At 40.4% G+C, this 20165-nt stretch overlaps 3 protein-coding genes and 1 long non-coding RNA gene across 4 annotated transcripts in view; 2 read left to right on the top strand and 2 right to left on the bottom strand.

Moving 5' to 3' along the window:
- Positions 1-19832, bottom strand: part of LOC108883393 (uncharacterized) — a 30095-nt gene extending 10263 nt beyond the window's left edge. Inside the window, exon 1 of the long non-coding RNA XR_001960929.2 lies at positions 19595-19832. This is a non-coding gene — a long non-coding RNA (uncharacterized LOC108883393). The remainder of the gene's footprint in view (positions 1-19594) is intronic.
- efcab14 (EF-hand calcium binding domain 14) lies at positions 20-7164 on the top strand. Its single transcript, XM_018676461.2, has 9 exons — positions 20-771; positions 1604-1752; positions 1910-2055; positions 2809-2907; positions 3011-3118; positions 4508-4660; positions 4783-4891; positions 4979-5110; positions 5583-7164. The coding sequence occupies exons 1-9, from the start codon at positions 596-598 to the stop codon at positions 5759-5761; spliced, it is 1251 nt and encodes a 416-aa protein (XP_018531977.1). The 5' UTR covers positions 20-595; the 3' UTR covers positions 5762-7164.
- Positions 7153-8484, bottom strand: znf830 (zinc finger protein 830). Its single transcript, XM_018676462.2, has one exon. The coding sequence runs from the start codon at positions 8416-8418 to the stop codon at positions 7393-7395; it is 1026 nt and encodes a 341-aa protein (XP_018531978.1). The 5' UTR covers positions 8419-8484; the 3' UTR covers positions 7153-7392.
- Positions 8573-18081, top strand: LOC108883389 (ankyrin repeat domain-containing protein 13C). Its single transcript, XM_018676460.2, has 13 exons — positions 8573-9396; positions 9529-9570; positions 10591-10695; positions 12914-12999; positions 13275-13320; positions 13548-13614; positions 13794-13938; positions 14040-14171; positions 14725-14886; positions 14989-15068; positions 15242-15340; positions 16397-16497; positions 16597-18081. Exons 1-13 carry the CDS (start codon positions 9021-9023, stop codon positions 16725-16727), a joined length of 1572 nt encoding a protein of 523 aa, XP_018531976.1. The 5' UTR covers positions 8573-9020; the 3' UTR covers positions 16728-18081.
- Positions 19833-20165: the final 333 nt, after the last annotated feature.

Genomic DNA, 20165 nt, shown 5'->3' with positions numbered 1-20165 from the left:
TTGTAGCTGTTCACTGCACCAATCAGCTGTGAGATTACTTGGACGCCCTGCCCAAACAACACAGACAACAGCACGGATCGCTGGAAACACCGCGCCGCATATTTAGATTATAAATTAGATCGGTTTTGTTAATCTGTTTAAAGACTTTTTGCTGTGGTTCCAAAATGAGCGACGTCGGAGCGGGTAACTTTAAACCTCGCTGAGACGATGTGATAGCACAGTAACGTCAACCAGGCACTGTTAGCTGCTGTTAGCAAGGTGTCGGATGCTAGCTGACCTAGCTAATATATGTGATAACCCGGCAGCTAGTTGTAAAAGTTGTTTTAGAGCAGCTTTTTTTGTAAAGGTAACGTTGTGTCGATGAGCTGCTGAACATTTCTGCGTGTTAGGTGTAAGTGAACAAGGCAACCGACTGGCACAGTCCGATGTGTTTATATCCATTAGCGCCGTTGCGTGCTTGAAATTTAAGCTAGCAGGCGAACGTTGAGTTAGCTTAGCTGCTACACCAACGACAACATCCACCAAACTGGACAAAACATTGGATTTAGTCGGGTTTAAGTCGGGCTCGGCGGGTTCGCTGACCCCTCAGAAGAAGATGAAGAAGAGGAAGGAGCTGAATGCCCTCATAGGACTCGGGGACAGCAAGAGAAAGAAGACCAAAAAGGGGTCCGGACACCGACTTCTCCGAACCGAGCCGCCGGACTCAGAGTCCGACTCGAGCTCGGACGACGACGAGTTCAACAACCTGAGCGGCGGCGCCAACTTTGGGAAGTGAGTGTTGTGGGAAAAGATATAGTATGGTGTGATTTTGCTCTGTCTAAACGTCGTCAATTAGTTGCATAAAAAGTATCCAATATCACTTAACAGTAAATCTGAGTTACAACATTTAGATACTTTACCTCGTCATACATGAAAGTAAACGGGATATTATTGGATGTTTGGCAGTGGAATGAATAAAACAAGCAATTGAAATAGATACCTAATAATACCTTGAGTTGTGGGAAGTTATAATGGGTATTTTTTTTTGCCAATTTCGGGTTCAACAATTAATTGGTTAATTGAGAAAATAAATCAGCTGACAAACCAGTAATGAAAATAATCATTAGTTGCAGAGTAAACTAAATAAGACTGGTTCCTTGGAACCACAGTACATATAGTTAAATTCTTTTTTACGCCAGTGATGAGGATTTACAATCAATTTACAATGAGAAATCTTAAATCTTGATTTTGTTTTTCAGCACATATGCTCTGTAAAGTTTAAATTTAAAAATGTGGACATTTACAGATCAATTGATCAGTCTGCTTGCGCCTGTTCTCAGAGGATAGTTAAACTCAACACGTCTTGCACACTAAAAAGATGGTCAGGCTTTTTTGTGAAGTGTGATATCATCCAAATCCAGAAATTATTTCTTCTACATTCAGCAAGAGAATGATGTGATATAATATAAAGCAACCCATATTTTTAAGCATTTAAATATTTATCAGTAATCCTCATAATTCCCATGACACAGCGTGCTGCCCTCTGAAAATATCTCCTTCATTAATAATGAAATAGGCTCTGAAGTTGCAATGTCTAACGTTACCATGTTCTGTCTTTTCGCAGAAGAAGCTATGCGCAGTGCTGCAATGTGTGCTACCCCCTGTTTCTGTTCATCATACTAGCTGCCTGTGTCATGGCCTGTGCTGGACTCATATGGATGCAGATTGCTCTGAAAGAAGATTTAGACTCACTGAAAGAAAAGCTGCACAGCAGTAAGACTCATTATCACACACCAACAGTTGCCTTGTGATGGTCATAAAAAGCTCTTGTGTCCTTTGGACACTTACGCCTGTTATATCCCAGGTATGCAGTCATGCATTCCTCTGTTTTTAACATTGCTATTTTAACACTGTAATGTTATTTTAACAGTGGAATCCAGTCAGAAGGTGTCATCAGGAGAAATACCAAAACTAAGTGAAGACCTGAAAAACAAGGAGAGAAAGCTTGACGACATTGAGAACGGGGACAAGGGGTTGAGCAAACTCTGGTCTAACCTAACAGAAATGAACAGAAAGGTCAGTTGTTGTCACTGCCTGGAGGGGTTTGGAAGCCACTTTAACATTCACATTGTCACGGACTAACAAGAGGTCACAGCAAACTGTGGGAGAATATTAAGATGTTAATTTTGGTCAGTCACAGACTGATTCAGCTCAAGCAGATTACAGTCACATGCAGTTTTGATACCTGGGTGCTGAGAATCCCTGTTAAACAGATAAGACCACACAGTGCAACGAATAGAAATTATTTCCAACTGTAGCAGTAAATACAGTTTTTCTTAATATTAAATTTCAAACATAATGCTGTGCAAATCTTATTTTTTTTGGGTTGTGGAAACTGAAACACTGAAAGGAATGCTGTACATATTTCACATGCTACGATCACAACATGATATAAATGTGCAGTAGTAAACCAGTAGTGCACCTTCATGCAATTAGAAAAAAAAGCTGAGCAAGTGTAGATTTTTTTGTGAAGTGAAATAAACTGAGCATATAATTATACTCTCAGTTATTCATGCTTTAGAATTGCAACATTTTTCTTCTTTTGAAATGTGAGCTAGAGCTGGTAATACGACTGACTCTGTGTGATAACCACACGTGGGTTTCAATTCTATGTTTATTTTTAGAGAGAAGTTTCACACTGGTTTTTAGATTTGAATTCACTGAAGTAACATACTGAGTACTTTTACTGTACAACTTTGGTGGCTAAATAGTTGGGTTATTCTATCCCGGAGGTGTAACTGAAGGCTTTGTGTCATTTTACTCCTGCAGATCAGTTTGCTGGACTCTGCTGTAAACCATTTAAAGGCAAACTTGAAATCAGCTGCTGATTTAATCAGCCTTCCCACAACAGTGGAAGAACTTCAAAAGGTAAAGGCAAATCAAAATGGAATAAAAAGAGAAATTTGGTTCAGAATCTGTTAATATATTCTTTTTTGTACTGATTTTCTTACAAAATATTTTTCTTTTTCAGAGTGTTGCTACCATTGGCAGCACACTAACGAGTGTACAGCACGATGTGAAGACTATGCAGGCAGCTATTGAAAATCAGAAGAAGGACGATGACTTGAAGAAGACAATGGTAAATTCAAGCCTTTGACATTTTTTAATAGTTTGTTGTTTTAACAGTGAACAAGAGGTTAAATTTTTCCTTGTATCTATATGTTTATCTACTCACCTAATTTTAATCTTTTATTTGTGTGGTCTTGCAGAGTAACAACCACATACTGAACATTTTTATATCAAGTTTGTGTACATTTAATAATTCATTTGTATCTCAGAATGAATCGGCTCTTGTGACTGTTTGCAGTCTTCACTCACAGTAATGATAAAGGTTGTTTGCAGTGAGAGGGAGCTCATCAATGAGATTACCCACAACTTTTCAGAGGAATGTGTCAGACTGTATGTAAACTACTGAAATGTCAATACAGTGTTTTGTCCTGCTGACAAACATCACAGAAGAATAAAAACTATGTTCCTTCAATATAGGGTTGCAAGCTCTTGTATTTCACATGAGCAAAACTGATGGATTATTCATGAGTTGAAGTCAAAGTTGGATTTCACTGACATTGTTTGACAGCTTGTCTTTCTTTATTTACCCCTCTGCATTCTCTGCAGATATTTCTAGAGGCTGCTTTTCTCATTTATCATTGATGTAGGAATGTATGCAGACGAGTGTGTACAGAAAGCAAAACAGTACATTTTGCTTAAGTGAATTAACTGGATGTGCCAGCGTGTAATGAACAACTTCTCATTTCTTAGATGTTGTGCTTCTTTTGCATATGTCTCACTCAGAATTGCGACGAATCTGCTTACATATGGCAAAGATGTCTCTGTTGATGAAACGTCTGTTGATCCGCTGAACTGTGGCACAGATCCAAACAAGAAGCGGCAGTGAACTTTGCCTCTGCCAGATTAATTTGTTTATTTGTTTGCACAAGAAATCACGCATGTTTTTTTTTTTGCAGCTCTTGTCTGGCTTACACTGAGGTTAAGAAGGTCCTGTCATTTCTTGGATCCATGCGTCGGCTTTTCATTCATAATACATTAAACAAGTGCCAATCTATTTTAGGAGCTCAGATGCTTTAGTTTTCTGAGTAAAACTAGGTCAAATATGGGAGACAACTACAGAATGTTTTCTCCATTTGATTTTTTTAATGAGCAAAATAGGATGGGAAAAGATGATGACCAAGTAATTATATACAGCGACCTCAGTAATTATGGGATGTTAGTGATGAATTGCCTGCAGGGTGAGATCTTTGTAGTGTCATGACATAATGCTTTGAGGTAGTTCATCAACTTAAACTTGTGAAAATGAATAACTTGGCACGTTTTTAGCTGTCTGCTATCCTAATCTGCCAGGACAACTGATCCTCTATTTAATTTCCCATAATTGCACTTGTCTCAGAAACAACAAATCTATAACATTAAACTGAGGGTTGCTTTACATTACTTTTTTCCATTGTCATAGGACATAACAGACCTGAGAAAAGCAGTGAGTGAGGCTAACAAGACAGAGGAGCAGCACCAGACATGGACTGCTGAGCAGATCCAAATCCTCCTGTCTACTGTCGCAGATCTTCGTCAGAGAGTGGTCTCATTAGAAGACGGGTCAAAACAGAGAGTGAGTCATGAGAAGATTCACACTTACTTTCTGCATTTTCACAGCTGAGCGTTTTTGTAGCATTGTGCTCAGCCCCTGGACTAAAAATCCACTTAACATTTTCTCTTCCATCTGTTTTACAGTTAAAGGACAATGATGCAGCAGCTCAACCTGTAACCACGAGTGAAACTCCTGCAGCTGAGGTGGTGAAAGAAGCTACCACAACCAAAGCAACACCTGGAGATGTGCACGGTACGGTGCAGTTTTGGCTAAAGCAGGTTATCACTTAATTGGCCTCATGTTGCATTATTATATTTTTTCTTGCCACTTTTTTCACAGAGATGTCCACACCATTGACAGAGCCGCACACAAGCAGACGTCCACGCTTCTTAACTCCAAAACGCTCCAAGAGAAATGCTGAGAGAAAATGCCAAAAGAGGGTGTCCCTGCCTGGTGTCAGTTCTCTGAAAGGTGCAAACTACTACAGAGTATTAAATCTCAGAATTCATTAAAGGAATAGTGTGAAATTTTGAGAAATACATCTATTTGCTTGTAATACAAGAAGTATCCATGGCTACGTGGCAGCCTCTCACAAGACAAGACATGACAAGACCTCAGAACGTTTCTGCTCCTGGCCAACTGATAACATGGCACAATATCCACTGTAAAGCTGCAAGTTGTCATTATAACACTTACATTTTGCTATCAGGTGCTGATAGATAGATTTTGTTACCTTTGCTATAGCTAAAGCTAGGTGTTTCCCCGTTTCCAGTCTGTATGCTAAGCTAAGCTAACTGGCTGCTGGCTGTGGCTATATATATTCCACATGGATATGAGAGTAACATTAATCTTCACATCTAACACTAAAAAGGTAGCTAATTGTATTGTGAATACAACAGTGCAGTGCCCTCATCAACAAGCCTGTAATCTTTTTTGTTCACAGACTTGGAGGACATCTTCCCACAGGCAGACATTGGACATAATTCACTCGGATTATCTTACCAAGACCTGAGGAAAGTATTTGGAACATCAACTCCCAGTGCTCGTACCTTGGCATGCTTTGACAATGACGGGGACCAGAGCTACTCCCTCACAGAGCTTAGAGCTGCTGTGGGTCTGTGAGCACATCATCACTGACCGCAGTGAACAGTATTGAAACCCAGTGGGGTCCCAGTGGGGGGTTTGGAGTTTCCCCGACCCTCTTCTGTAATTGCTGCACTTTTGTGAACTGAATATTTATCATACTGATTGTGGAACAGTGGCACTGGCATGCCCCCTACTCACTCCCCCCTCAGCCCATCTCAACAACCTCAGCCACAAAACATTATCTTAAATTTTAACAGTATGAGTACATGTATGCAGAATATTCAGCTCTTATTTTAGCAGATCCCTTGGCTTATATTGATAAACCACAAAAAAAAGTGTTGTGAATTATTTCCAATCCCGTTTTTGTTCTCAAAAACTGTTTTCCTGCACCTGTTTTTTGTTCTTTATTAACCAGTCTGTCTCATTTTGATGTAACATTTATGTGCATCTCGTTTCTGTAGAGGCTGTAAATGTCAGCCTGTTGCAGATGACCCCACCCACCCACACTGACACCTGGTACAGCTCACCTAACCCTTATTTATAGAAACTCCAGATAGAATTTTATGAATGTTTACAAATGACTACTAGAAACAGACTTTTTGTGAGACTGGTTTTAGACGGTTTCCTAACTTAGCTGAAACACACAATTGAGTGTAAGAGTAAAGAGTTTTGTATGCTCTTTTCTAAGCTGAAGCAAAAGTTTCTGATTTATTTTTCTGTTGAGTGTATTTCTCATTTATCTTCAGTTAGCTGAAATTGGAATTATGTGTCTAGTCAAGCTGTACATTTATTTGTAGTTTGTTTTTGTTCTTGTTTTTTTTCTCTCATCAGTTCTACAAAGTTTGAAGGGCTATGAACACTTTGAATCAGCTGGATAGAATTTTTTGAAGTGGTAACTCATGGGGCATATGTAGCAATAACAAAATGACGTAGATATTGCTTGATTAAAATTGCAGTAGACAGAAGGCACACCTAGCTCACAACATATAACAGGTAGTATTAGAAGCACTGACCATCACTCTTTACTTGATTCATTTTATTGCATTTTTATGGACCTAATAATGGTGTATTTACATAACAGATTTGTCATACTCAAACACGTTGTAAAATGGTGTAAATGTATTCTCAATTATCTTATGAAAGGGGGGTTGGGTTGGTAAAATTTGCTTTACAGTCTTAATCTCAACATTGTACATTTTTAAAAATAATTCTGTTGTGCTTTGCATGTTGCTTATAATGTAACATGAACAAATAATTTATAAGCTTAACATAGTTGACTACTTGTTTTTGCAGGACAATGGTTAGTTGAGCTCAAAGTGTAAAATAGCATCAGCCATCATGACTTAGATTTTGGGTCCATGCTGCTGCTGTACATGAGAGATTTTATGAATGTTTTTTTGTGTGAGCACCAATGAATAAACACTCAGTTAAAGGTTTAAGTTGTGGTCTGGTGTTTTAATACATGGAGTGTGCAGCCTTGTCCTCTGATGTTAGTTTTAAATTCACTACAATGTTGCACATCACCTCATCATATTTAATCCAGTTTGAAATATACAAAATTATGCAATGAGGATCTTTTAACAAAGTATATTTACATATTTCTGACATACTTGTACAAACAAACACCTCTCTTAGATGCTTTCTGGACAAGAACATCTCTCAGAAATTTATGCCAGAGCCCCTTTAGCCCTCCAGTCCCGGGATAAGAGCCCCAGCAGCTCCTCCTCATCCTCCTCTTCTTCCTCAATGCTGCCATCAGTCTCCATTTGTTCCTCCCTCCTCAACAGAGGCTTGCTTTTCACCACATCGCGCTTGTCTCTCAACAGCTCGACCCTCTTGTAACACTCAATCTGTTCATCGATTTCGTCGATCTGACGTTCAAGGCGGCCCTCCTCGTCGTCCTCAGCCACGATGGCCTCTGATTTCGTGTTTACCTGCCGTATCTCCTTCTGAAATTCTTCCCACTCCTTATCCATTTGATCTTTTGGTGCATCGACGTTGCGCACTTTGCAATCTCTGATTGGATCGTCGAAGAAGCCCTCCGGCAGCGCCTCGGCCGTGTTGTCCTTCTTTTCTGCACTCTTCTCCTGTGTATCTGCTTTGAGGATGGATCCAGAGTGGGAGACGGCGGGTGTGGGTGGGATGGAGCTGTCAAAGAAATCAGCGGGTAGTCCTGCAGCTTCAGTCTTCTCAGGAGGCGGGTTTGTGGTTCCTGCCTCATCATCAGCTTCATCATCATTATCATCATAGACTCCAGCCAAGAGACTCAAACCTGCAGATTTATGAGTGGAAACAGCCCCCCTGTCGTTGGGTCTCTCAAAGAAATCTCCCGGCAGCCCTGACGCAGACTGGCCTGTACCGGGCGCTGGTTTCGCCTTTTTCCCGTTTAAGTCCTCGCTGTCCGGTGCTTTCCTCTTGGCTGGCTGGTTCTGTGGGGTCACCGGTTGACTTTTCGCCCCCTTCAGCTCGGCAACCTTCTCTTTGTGCTGTTTTCCGAGGACATGAGCCGGCCACAGCAGCTCGGACTTCACCTGCACACCGCACAGCACACAGCTGAGGTGCCCGAGACTGTTGTATTTAGCGAAAGGAGACTCGACGCGCTTCTTGTCTGTAGTTTGTCTTTGTTTTTCTCTCATCAAGCGCCGCAGTTCTTCTTGATTTACAACTTTCTTCCCCTTCTTAGAGGTTGCCATTGTTTGAAAACAACTCGTGAGCTAGCTAGCTAGCCGTTCGCCTGCGAGGAAGTTAAAACTGTGTCTCATAAAGATGACACCCGCTGCACGAACTCGCGTTCACACTTGGGGGGGGATTATCTCGCGAGACTAGCCAGCTAGCAGAGACGCTAGCTCCGCTGGTTCATTGTACCGTCTGATTTTTGCCGCAAAGCAAATTGAATCGATACCGTTTTAAAAACGTGTTACTGAGAAGCGGGAAAGGAGACAACGATGTAGTCGTTTGCTGTTCGTTCTTACTCTTAGCTGTGTTGATTTAGTGCGTGTATGTTTTGTTATGTTTAGCATTATTTTCTGTTTTCATCGCCGCACCCACCGTATTCATTTTTTATTGTGGGTTAGCTAGCTAATGTCTGCTGAGAGCTAATGTTGGCTGTGGAGCCGGGCAGCAGGTGTAACGTTATTTGAAAAACACAGAGCAACCAACCACTAGAAAGCTTAAATTGCCACGACGCTGGATTGAAATTATATGTGCAGATATTGCTAATGCTGACTAGCTCCCAGATTTATTTTCCAGCCTGTAGTCCAGTTCATAGTTAACTTGTCAGCGTACGGCAGTCATCATGACAGGTGAGAAGATACGCACCATGCGAAAGGACCACAACAAAACGAACAAAAATGACGAGATCATGGACACGTACGATGACACCTCAAACGGCACTATCCCTAACGGCACTGGTAACCATTTCAAATCCAACAAGGTATTTCAGAAAACAGCTAAAACCTCCGTGCTGCAGCAGCAACAGCAGCTCAACGCAAACAACATTAACGGCAATCCATCGTCAATTGGCACCATTGTCAATGATAACAACAAGAACCCGATAATCCTGACAAGTGAGGACTTGGAGTTCCCTGTTCATGAGTGCGTGTTCAAGGGAGATGTGCGTCGGCTCTCCTCTCTCATCAGGACCCACAGCATCTCTCAGAAAGATGTGCATGGTAAGCTTTCTGCTATTGCCTGACTGCTTTTATTGTTGAAATACATTACAAAACAGATATATTTCATTACATGTGTGGGATTATTGATGTGTACGTTTATCTGTATTTGTCCTAATGTGCTTCTCTTCTCAGGGAACACACCTCTTCACCTGGCTGTGATGCTGGGCCACAAAGGTAAATTTCTATGATCAAAAATTTGTGTGTGTTTCTTTTTTAATCTTAACAGCCTATTGTCATACATAGGATTAATTAAAACGAACAAAAAGCTCCACAGAAGATAATCTACCAGTCTCAGTTTAAGCCCAGGAAATGACACTAAATCTGCTATGCTCCATGGCCTTGCATCTGTCATAATTTGGTTTTATTGAAACCGTTTTAGGCATCATCATTAAAGGACATTTTTACAAGCACAGTCAGTTCAGCTATTCTTACTCCTGCAGCACTCAGCATGTCTTTTCTGACCTCTGCAGTGAAATAACATACAGTAGAATAGTCGTAAGAGAAATCCACATAGCTTGCCAATTACACGCAGTGCAGCCTGTTTATGAGCACGGAGCAATCTGTACACCGTACAATACCCTCTGTCCTTGGAACCTAAATTTGATTAAGCAAAAAAGACAAAAGAATATAACTCTCCCCTTAGCTTTGAACTGGCTCAATGATGTGGTGTGGTTGATTAACACTATAAACTGTCTAGATTCGGGATCCCTTGATTGATTATATCAGAAAGCAAATGGACTCAGCTGCAAATAAGTGCATGCTGATTTATCTGCCCCTCTTGAGTGTGGCTTACTGTATTTAAACAACCTTTTAAATCATACTTAGTGTGCGTCCCTGAACTGTGGCAATGCACATACATTTCCGTTCGCAGCAGCTATGGACACTGGAGATACAATATATCTGGACACAGGCAAACAATGTACTAATGTCTTATTTGTTTTGTGTTTTACTTTTTGTATAAATTAAAAGTTTAAAATAAAACAAATATTTTTTAAAACTATAACGGGGAAAAAAGGAAGAGATACCTCCGCCAGGACAGAAGTAGTAGCTGCCAATAGCTGCTAACTGACCTTAATGACTCTTCATATTTGTAATGACTGGTTGCTCAAACTAAAATGAAATGTGGTGAGTGTGCACCGAATAAAAAACAACCTGATCACATTTGTCTCTATAATTGGCTTATTTTTCTTTCAGAATGTGCCCTCCTCCTGCTGGCCCATAATGCCCCTGTAAAGATAAAGAACGCACAGGGATGGAGTCCTCTAGCAGAAGCCATCAGCTACGGCGACAGGCAAATGAGTAAGCAATCAGTGCTCTGAATAGCTGCATGCTGTCGTGGGGTTTTCATAGTGGGATGTATTTGTGGTAATCTCAGTGGCATACCTGCGATCGTATACCTTCAGTGAAATTTTGGTTGATTGCTGCCTGTCCGGTGGTTATATAGATTTGCGATGGCTTTATCACTGTTTGTGGGTTTGCATTTTCTGGAGTTTCTGCTGTCACATGGGGTAACAAATCATTTTGTCTGGTCACAACTGAACCATAGTCAAGTTGCAGATAACATTACAAGATGGCATTAGATAGAATTACATGACGTTTTTCTAAATCAACACATTGGTTTTCACAAATTCTGCAGAAAATCAAGGGGGATAAATACTGTTGGAGGTCACAGCATGCTCGTGAGTATTTGAGGGACCTTTTATGAGCCATTTAATTAAGTCTATATAAAAGACATGACTGCTATCTGGTCAGTCCAGCTAAAAAGCCAAAGGCAGGGATTTTCTCTGAGCACTCGTCATCCAGATGGGCTGGAACACAGCCTCAATGGTGACTTAGTGTTAGGAAGCCCTGAGCTTACAGCTGGTCACCACCCTGCTTAATGATGCCACTGCTTTTTAAATCTGACATCCAGTGAAAAGAGCCAAATGACATGTGAAAGGCACCAGCTAATACCTTTTGAGATAATTCACTGTTCTCTTTTTTTAAGTGTGTTGTTAATTTTGTATAATTCATTAAAGATGAAAGAAAAAATGTAGGTCAAGCTAAGTGTGTAGTAAAGGTGTTGAAAACAATATAATCACTAATTTCAGTTTTTGCAATTTGCTGTATAGATAACATAAATGTGAATTATCTGTTCATATTGTTGTAATGGAGGTTGTGAGGCCCTGTAGTTTGAGAAATGACGCTCAACCTTGTTAGTATGCGTCTCAACTCTCTGTGCCTGCTGTGGCAGGCTGGCTTGGGACCGGGACCAGGATTTTTCGCTTTGAGAAGGTCACATCACTCACAAGGGTGAAGGGGAGGCAGGGAGGCCGAGGGAGGGGGGCTGTGCGCATTCACACCAGCAGCAAGGACATGCAAAGAAAGTCAAACTCCAGTGATAGTGGGGCATGTAGATTTAGATTAGTTAAATAAACTGCAGCACACAGCTGGCTTTCACTTAGTGAGAAGGACAAATGTGGAGTAATGTGTGCTTAACAAATATGTGGGTTACAGCTTTTCACAAAACACCGCAGTCTTGTCATCAGTCATCACCTTTCGCTTTTACACATGTGCACAATGCGTCAGCAGCTCCCTCACTGGTTGTGTGTGCACACGCAGTGATGAGCTGCCTGAGTGCAGTGAGTGCCTCGTCAGCACTTCTCTCCTCAGTCACGTCCATTCTCAGTCCAGTATTTCCACCCTGGTCAAGATAACCAGGGCACACTTGATTTATTGCAGTCCATCCAGCATCATTAAGTGGTTATCGGTCAGTTTGTGAGAGAGTACTGCACTTCACAAGACAGTGTGTTCAGCCTATATAATCACTACTACTGATGCATGTAGTATGAAATATAATACTTCTCCTACAGAAATCAATTACAGCAGAGTAGTGAAGCTTATTCACGTTCATGTGTAACACTATAAAAATCTGTGCATTTAACCATATCTCTAATGAATCTAGTGTCAGGTTTTAACAAGCAAGATGCTCGTTAAATCCAGTGAACTGGTTGTAAATGCACTCAATATTCAAATCTTTCTAATGCAGAATTTGATTTTTTTTTAAGTTTCAAAAATGATGATGATATGTACTCTGTGGCCAGTTTATTAGGTACACCACAATCCAACACAACTGTTACTACGTAAAGTCTACTTTAATGATGATTCACTGTAATAGAGGTGTTAATTAAATTAAATGTTTTAGCACTGATGTTATAGAGCGGTGGTGTTTCATAGGACTGCATTATATTCAGAGGTGTCTTTAATATTCTGCCTCAACATTTCTTGTTACCTATCTGCTAACAAGTATGCCGATACTGACAAGCTAAAATCAGTTACTAATATCAACCGTGTTGCTGAATCGGCCAGACTTTAATTTGGAAGCCAAGCTGTCTACTGTTTTAGAACAACTGTATCCAAAATTGGTGTAAGACATTGGACCATGTACTTCACTACACATCCTCTAGGTGTGAATGTGTGTAACTGACATGAACAAATAACTGACTATGTATAACTGACTCTCACCCTCTTTCCTCAGTCACAGCAATACTGCGGAAATTAAAGCAGCAGTCCAGGGAGAGCGTGGAGGATAAGAGGCCAAAATTACTGAAAGCTCTCAGGGAGGTGAGGATCACAGCTGGCTTTCCTTCCACAGATGTTGCACTAAGCTCAATTACACAACTGCTATCATTCTGTATTGCTGAACTTTCATTCTATTTTGAAAATTCTCTGCAGGCATTTAATTTGCATAAATGACTATTGCCCGTCCTTGAGGATGCATATTAATTGCAGTAATGCATGATGTGGAATCTTCACTGTGTTGTACTTTTCCTCTGACCAGTGAAGTTACAATGTATCAGTTGAGTCCTTAAGATTGATATGTTTTATCTTTTCTGCAGCTTGGTGACTTTTATCTGGAGCTGCACTGGGATTTTCAGAGCTGGGGTGAGTTTTTGTATTTCAGTTTTAAAAAAGTTATGTGTTCTCTTCTCAAAACATATACCTACAAGATAATGATTGATAAGACCAGCTTTAATTTAAGATTTAAGAGTTGTTTAAGTTGTGGGATGGGTCGAATTTGTCTTTTGCCTGTTGTTAAGAGAAAACCCATTGTATGAAAAACTTGTTCCACCAGCCACACCTGAATTTATTCACACTCATCTGTACTGTAGTGCCTCTGTTGTCCCGGATGCTGCCGTCTGATGCTTGTAAAATCTACAAGCAGGGCATCAATATTAGGTAAGACATCAAATACTAGATTAAGTTTGTTGCTGTACCTAATGAGAGAATCTTAATTCACTGAGTATTTGAAGCAGCAAACAGTAGCTATTCAGGTCGAGGACTTCTTTTAGATCTAAAAAGTAGGACGCAACAAATCTTCACAGACCCTCTCATCTCTCCTCTCTCTTTTAATTTAGACTTGACACAACTCTCATAGACTTCACTGACATGAAATGTCAGCGCGGAGATCTTAGTTTTATCTTCAATGGCGATGCTACGCCCTCCCAATCCTTTGTGGTTCTGGACAATGAGGCGAAAGTGTACCAAAGAATACACCATGAGGTGAGCGAGCAAGCGGTACCACTACACCTCTGTTTCATGCTCTGTCATCAGCTGTTCAATATGAATCGCAAGAGCCAAACTCTCTGCTCTTTTTCTCCAAGGAGTCAGAGATGGAGACTGAAGAAGAGGTGGATATTCTGATGAGCAGTGATGTCTACTCTGCAACTCTGTCTACCAAGTCCATCACTTTCTCACGCAGTCAGATTGGCTGGCTCTTCAGAGAGGATAAAACAGTAAGGCTTGGGTGATAATTAATGTAAACACAGCACGACTACTTCATGATGAAAAACTGCAACTTAAAGTTTTCAAAAATTGCACGTCCACAGTTGTTTTAGTCACTGTCTGATTATTAGACGTCTGCTCAGGTTGATGGGTGGAGCTTTGCTGGGAATTAGACTCCACGATCTGATAAAGTGATAAAGGTGAATATAGTCCTTATGCTGCCCTAACAGGTTAAACGAAGATAACAGGGAGAGTGAGGGAGATGTCAATCAAACATAGTGTGTATATGCTCACACAATAGACCAGAAAAACACACATGTAACAAATAATGTGTGTGTGTGTAACTGATACAGCTATAGCAGTGGGCTCCTTTGAGCATAGTAGCACCGGTAAAACTAAATGGAATGCATCCATTGTTAATTATATTATTTACACCTGTTGTTTTCCTGCAGCATAGTACAGCCCTACCCTCTGGCTTCTCTTTGGCACAAATTTAAGACGTGTGCAGCAGGGCTGGAAATCACTAGGTGACAAAATACTAAAATATATTTGTTTTCTGTACAGGAGAGAGTTGGGAACTTCCTGGCTGACTTCTATGCAGTTAATGGTCTGGTACTGGAGTCAAGAAAACGGCGAGAGCACCTCAGTGAGGAGGACATCCTGAGGAACAAAGCCATCATGGAGAGCTTGAGTAAAGGAGGCAGCATCAGTGAACAGAACTTTGAGGTGAGATGAAATAAAGCCAACGTCCCAGCCTGACTGACCAACGGTAAATATTAAAGGCACACTGATGATTGTGATACTTATTGATGCTTTCTTGTTCCCTAGCCTGTGAGGAGGCAGTCCCTCACGGCTCCAGCCCCCAACACTATTTCTTGGGAAGAGTACATCACTGCAGAGCACGGAAAGTAAGCATCTGGTATTTTCTACTATTTCATCAGTCCTTACCATGATTAGCAATTTATTCAGGGAAGCTACAAGAAAAATGGTATAAATGCTGAATCTGAAATCCATGTGAACTACCATAGATTATAAAAAAAAAGCAACATTTTTGTGTGTTTGTGTCTTTTCCCACCTTCAGGCCACCTCATCTTGGGAGAGAGCTTGTGTGCAAGGAAAGCAAGAAGAACTTCAAAGCTACTGTAGCCATGAGCCAGGATTTCCCTCTAGGCATTGAGTCGTAAGTACACTCCTTCCTCCTTAGATCTATTTACAAAGCTTTCTGCACAGATTGATGCTGGATGAATGCACTTGGGATTTTTAGAAAAGGGTAGCGTGGAGATGAAATAATTCGGATCAGATAATTAGGCCAGGTAGACGCGAGGGAGCCGCTGACGAGATGCTTGCAAAATCAACTGCTCCACCATGTGACGACAAAATTTCTGTGTTTTACATTATTATCAGATTTTACAGGATAAAGCTATGTTGCACTGAGGGGATGAGGAGAGCATTCAGATGGGATGTGGTTTGGTTTTTACTTGTAATGGGTTACAGGCAGTGCTGTAAAATATTACTGGGGAATAATGTAGTAAATTGCTTTATCTCCTGTTCTGACTGAACCTTAATGGAGCCAGCAATAAAATCCCACCCATTATAATAGCTAATGGGTTTTTAATGTGATTTTTTTTCCCCTTTTGTATTCTGTACTTTGCAATGTTAAAAATATGTTGGACTTAGTCCTCTTCAAATGTTTAATTTATTGTCATTAGTGACCAAAAAGAGAACAGTGCTACAGTTGTAGAGAAATTATTTTGTTTTGGGTCAGATCACATTGTCTCATTAAATTCAGTGGTCTTCAGTCTCATCTCCACCAGTTTTCATTCTAGACATTTATATAGAGAATCTTTTAGAGCTGCCCGGTGTGATAGAAAACAAGTGTTTGTCTTCCCTGAGGACAAGGAAAACGGTTATTAAGGCTGATACGTCAGGATTCAAAGGATTAATTTATTCCAGTGGCTCCACCAAGGGGTCACAAGATAAACCTGAGTGATGGCAAGATGGTAAACAAGATAGGAATGGAGAAAAATTATTTCAGATGCATATTTGACTGTTTGATAACCTAAAAACCCCAAAATTTGATTGTCCCAGGTTCTCAAAATGTGAGAAATTGCAGCTTAACCTAATCTCTTTTTTGTTGTTGTGATTTTGGGAGGGAGGGTGTCTGTACCTGACAGGAAACACTGGCAAAGAAAAGACTGTGAAAGAAAACTGCTGACTCTCTTTGCACTACTCGCAGGTTACTAAACGTGTTGGAGGTCATAGCCCCATTCAAGCACTTCAACAAACTCAGAGAGTTTGTTCAGATGAAACTTCCGCCTGGGTTTCCAGTCAAACTCGGTACGTGTGTGTGTGTGTTGATCTACCGCTGTGTGCCTGTGTGTGTGCCTCAAGAGAACAAACTAACATCTTTTTTTCTCATTTTTCCCTCTCTCGCAGACATCCCCGTTTTCCCAACGATTACAGCAACTGTCACCTTTCAGGAATTTCGCTACGACGAATTTGAGGAGTCGATTTTCTTCATCCCCGCCGAATACAAAGAAGATCCCAGTCGCTTCCCAGACCTCTGACCAGTCAACACAACTGATACAAACAGGAAATGACCAGCGACTAAATGTGTTTGGGAAGTGGGGACACAATTAATTCTCTGTTTAAAAAAAAAACAAAAAAAACAAGGGTGGAACTGGTCTTATCGATCAGTTGTAATTCATTTTGCAGATGGATCCAAAGCAAATCAATGCAAGCAGATGTTAACAGAGTGCCATCTCACATATAGATGCGTATCGGCAGTCGTTTTTGTGAAATGAGTGATAGCTTTCATTGTACTCGCTGTTCACCAACTGAGCAGGTACATCCACTGCTCAGTGCTGCTGTTCTCTCCTGTGAAAGCTGTCTGAAAACTCAACCCGGACTCTTCATCGTCACTATTTTAATATCTGCTACATCTCCTCATCTCCAGGGACTGATGACTGAATTCTCATTCTTGAAACTGCACTGACACTGTCTCATCTGTAAATAATTCACGCCTCATCTGAAATTCATAAGATAACAACTCACAAATATAGCTATATCCTAAAACTGAGCTTAATATTCATTTATAGATTATGTAAAATATATATATATATATATATATATATATATACATATATATACACTCAAAGGAGTAACACTGTGTAGCAATACATTTCCAGTACTTAAGAATGTTTTTAACCAGAACCAGCTGGGAGAAGGTTTAGCATAAAAACACATTCTTAACAGTTCAATATCCAAGCCTTTTCCCCTGTGCAGGATGCAATCTCCTGTATTTTCAGGTTAGCTCATGTTACCTCTCTGCTGTCTCCATGTTTGTCGTGATAGTATGAATTCTGTGCTCAGTGTGAGTGAATACTTGTACTGTATCAAGGGTTGTTGTATGTGCGTTTGTGTGTGGGAGAACCCCAGATGGGATATCAGGTAAACTGTTCTTAGTTTATTACTGCACTGATATTAAGTATATTTAAGGCATGCTATGGCTGTGTTGGCCGACTGGATCACATGCATCTTTAAGCTATATTCTCTGAACGTTTGTTATATTACCTGCAGACTTACTGGTATTTAGATTAAGGGAAAAAAATGAAAATTGTAACACTAACACTTTGAAACACCTTCTTAGTGCTTATAAAATCTCTCCTTAATGGTAGTCTGCATATAATTTTCACATTTTTTCAGTTTTTTTTGTTTTTGGTTTTTTTTTTGTGTTGTTGTTTTTTTTTTTTAATCCAAGGAGAGTAAACAAAGCTGTGAAGTTGATATTGCTGGATATCCCAAAACTGCCCAGATGGGAAATAATCTGATCCATTGAGTTGTCTCTGGCTTCAGCTAATACGTATTGCAACCATACCTACTTCACATCCCTTTAAATAAAGCACCAGCATCATGTTTCAACTGACTCTGTGCAAGTATAATAAAAACACATGATTCTAAATGAGGCTTCCAAGTAAAAACGAGTAATTTGACAATTTAAATGTCAGCTGTCAGATTTTTTTTTCATATGTCCTTTGATTTTTTATTTAATTTTCTAGGTGAGCCATAGCTTCAGTGTGCATCTCGTGCTGCCATTACATTTAAGTCACAGAGATGAGCACCTGATTTTTCTAAAATGAAAAGACCCAGAGGGTCATGTAGCAAAACTTATTACAGGTCTGAAGGTATTTTCAGAATCTTCAAAGACTTGTGAAACCATTCGGGTGAAAAAATAATTAAAAGTTGCAAGACTGTTCTATTATACTGCATTCATTTTAGTTAAGTGTACCTAATAAACTGACAACTTAGTGTTTACCGTGTCCACCACAGAATGCATCTTTGAATTACAGAAAAAAGGTACAGCTTATAAAATGGGTTCAGATTTTGTGACCAGTCAAATTAATCTCAGGTTGTATTAGGCCAGCATGGTTGTGTCAGTAGACTGGACCCCTACACTTAACCTTGGTTATAAGGGAAGAAAGCCCACATTGTACGCATGCAGAGGAGAGGATGAGGTCCAAAGACAATCAACAAAATCACATAGATGGTACAAAGGCCTTGCTGGATCTCCATGAGAACATCACTGGCATGTTACATGATCAACAGAGTTAATTGTATCAATAAGTGTTGTCACTAAACAGTATCAGACGTGATTTTAACAACAAATAATGTAAGTAAACTTTGAATTGGGCTTTTACACAGTAAGTCCTCATCATTGGTGGAGGAAGTATTAAGTTCACTTTAAAGCAGAGTAAGGCATCCCAGAGAAAGACTTGATATTCAAACTCAGCAGCAAAACAAACACATTCCTCCCTATAGTACTTCCTCACAAGCACCGCCTCCCAAACGCGCGGACGCGCATCGCCAAAGAGACCCACGCTCACAACTGGCCAAGGAGGAAAATGGCGGAATTTACTGCATCACCTTTTACTGCCGAAGCAAAACAAACGTAGTTTAAAACGTAATCAAATGAACGACACACACACATAGACCCAGCATCCACAACACAACAGAGTAAAAACTAGCAAGTGGTAGTGGGTTAGACTGTTTTCCCAGCAGCACCATGACAGAAAACAAGCATGTAGATTTGTAGCTTACCTAACAACGAAGGTAACACCACCTGGCATTGCATCTCTATTTATGCATCTATCCCACTTCGTAAGTTAGTAAACTTTTGTTTTCAAGCCTTCTTGTTCACAAAATCATTAGCAAACGCTGTAAGGGCAAATATCACAACAAACAACGACGGAGCACTTGTGTGTTACATTAGCCGCAGCGAAGCTCAGAACGAACGAGACGGTTTTTTAGAGCTAGCATAGCTACAGACAGCGATACGCACAAATCTCCTCCTGGACTAACACTACACGAAGAACTAACAGAACAAAACAAAACGGCCATACTAACTTTGTAAAACACATCACAACTTGTTACTCACCCGTCAAGCAGAAACGACAACCTCGGCGTCTGTTTTCAGGCCTCTCAGCTCCCGGAGGTCTCCTCACGGCCGAAAATCCGCACCACCGTTGACGCAGGGGCGAAGACTAGGCGGCAGTACTTCTTAAATTTGTATTTTTCCTGTCCGTTTCCAGTAACATGTTTGCCATTACCCCTTCAACACTCTGTCACGTTACCACGCAGCGGAATTTCCGTCTTTCCCGCTCCGTGCGGGAAGTGTCCCGTCCATGAGCACGAACGCCATGATTGGCTAGAATGAAATCAATCAATTCATTTATATCCAAATTCTGTGTACTATGAAGCGATATGCCCTGAATTTGAATAAAAGTGTATTAGATTATAATTGCTAGTCATATCTTTAAGTAAAAGTACCATGACGGTTCGATTCTTATGAGAGCGTATGAATTTTTAAGAAATAATTACTAGGCATCAGACCAAGTAGCACAGGCTGCTAGATATCTGCTTGGTAATTCAAAGGTTGTAGGTTCAATTCCTAAGAGAAGCAATTAATTTTGAAGGTAAAAAACCAAACACAAACACCTGAGGCTTTA

Source organism: Lates calcarifer, linkage group LG4 (assembly GCF_001640805.2).
Source record: "Lates calcarifer isolate ASB-BC8 linkage group LG4, TLL_Latcal_v3, whole genome shotgun sequence".
In the NCBI taxonomy this organism is placed as follows: Eukaryota; Metazoa; Chordata; class Actinopteri; family Centropomidae; genus Lates; species Lates calcarifer.
The sequence above is the reverse complement of the archived record's forward strand: the minus strand, read 5'-3'. Positions and strand labels throughout refer to the sequence as shown.

Bases quoted from the DNA above. Each gene is read 5' to 3' on its own strand.
- efcab14 (XM_018676461.2), top strand. From the start codon at position 596: ATGAAGAAGAGGAAGGAGCTGAATGCCCTCATAGGACTCGGGGACAGC. The intron at 772-1,603 runs GTGAGTGTTGTG...GTCTTTTCGCAG, and splicing joins GGCGGCGCCAACTTTGGGAA to AAGAAGCTATGCGCAGTGCT. The intron at 3,119-4,507 runs GTAAATTCAAGC...CCATTGTCATAG, and splicing joins ATGACTTGAAGAAGACAATG to GACATAACAGACCTGAGAAA.
- znf830 (XM_018676462.2), bottom strand. From the start codon at position 8,418: ATGGCAACCTCTAAGAAGGGGAAGAAAGTTGTAAATCAAGAAGAACTG.
- LOC108883389 (XM_018676460.2), top strand. From the start codon at position 9,021: ATGACAGGTGAGAAGATACGCACCATGCGAAAGGACCACAACAAAACG. The intron at 9,397-9,528 runs GTAAGCTTTCTG...TTCTCTTCTCAG, and splicing joins CTCTCAGAAAGATGTGCATG to GGAACACACCTCTTCACCTG. The intron at 15,069-15,241 runs GTAAGCATCTGG...TCCCACCTTCAG, and splicing joins ATCACTGCAGAGCACGGAAA to GCCACCTCATCTTGGGAGAG.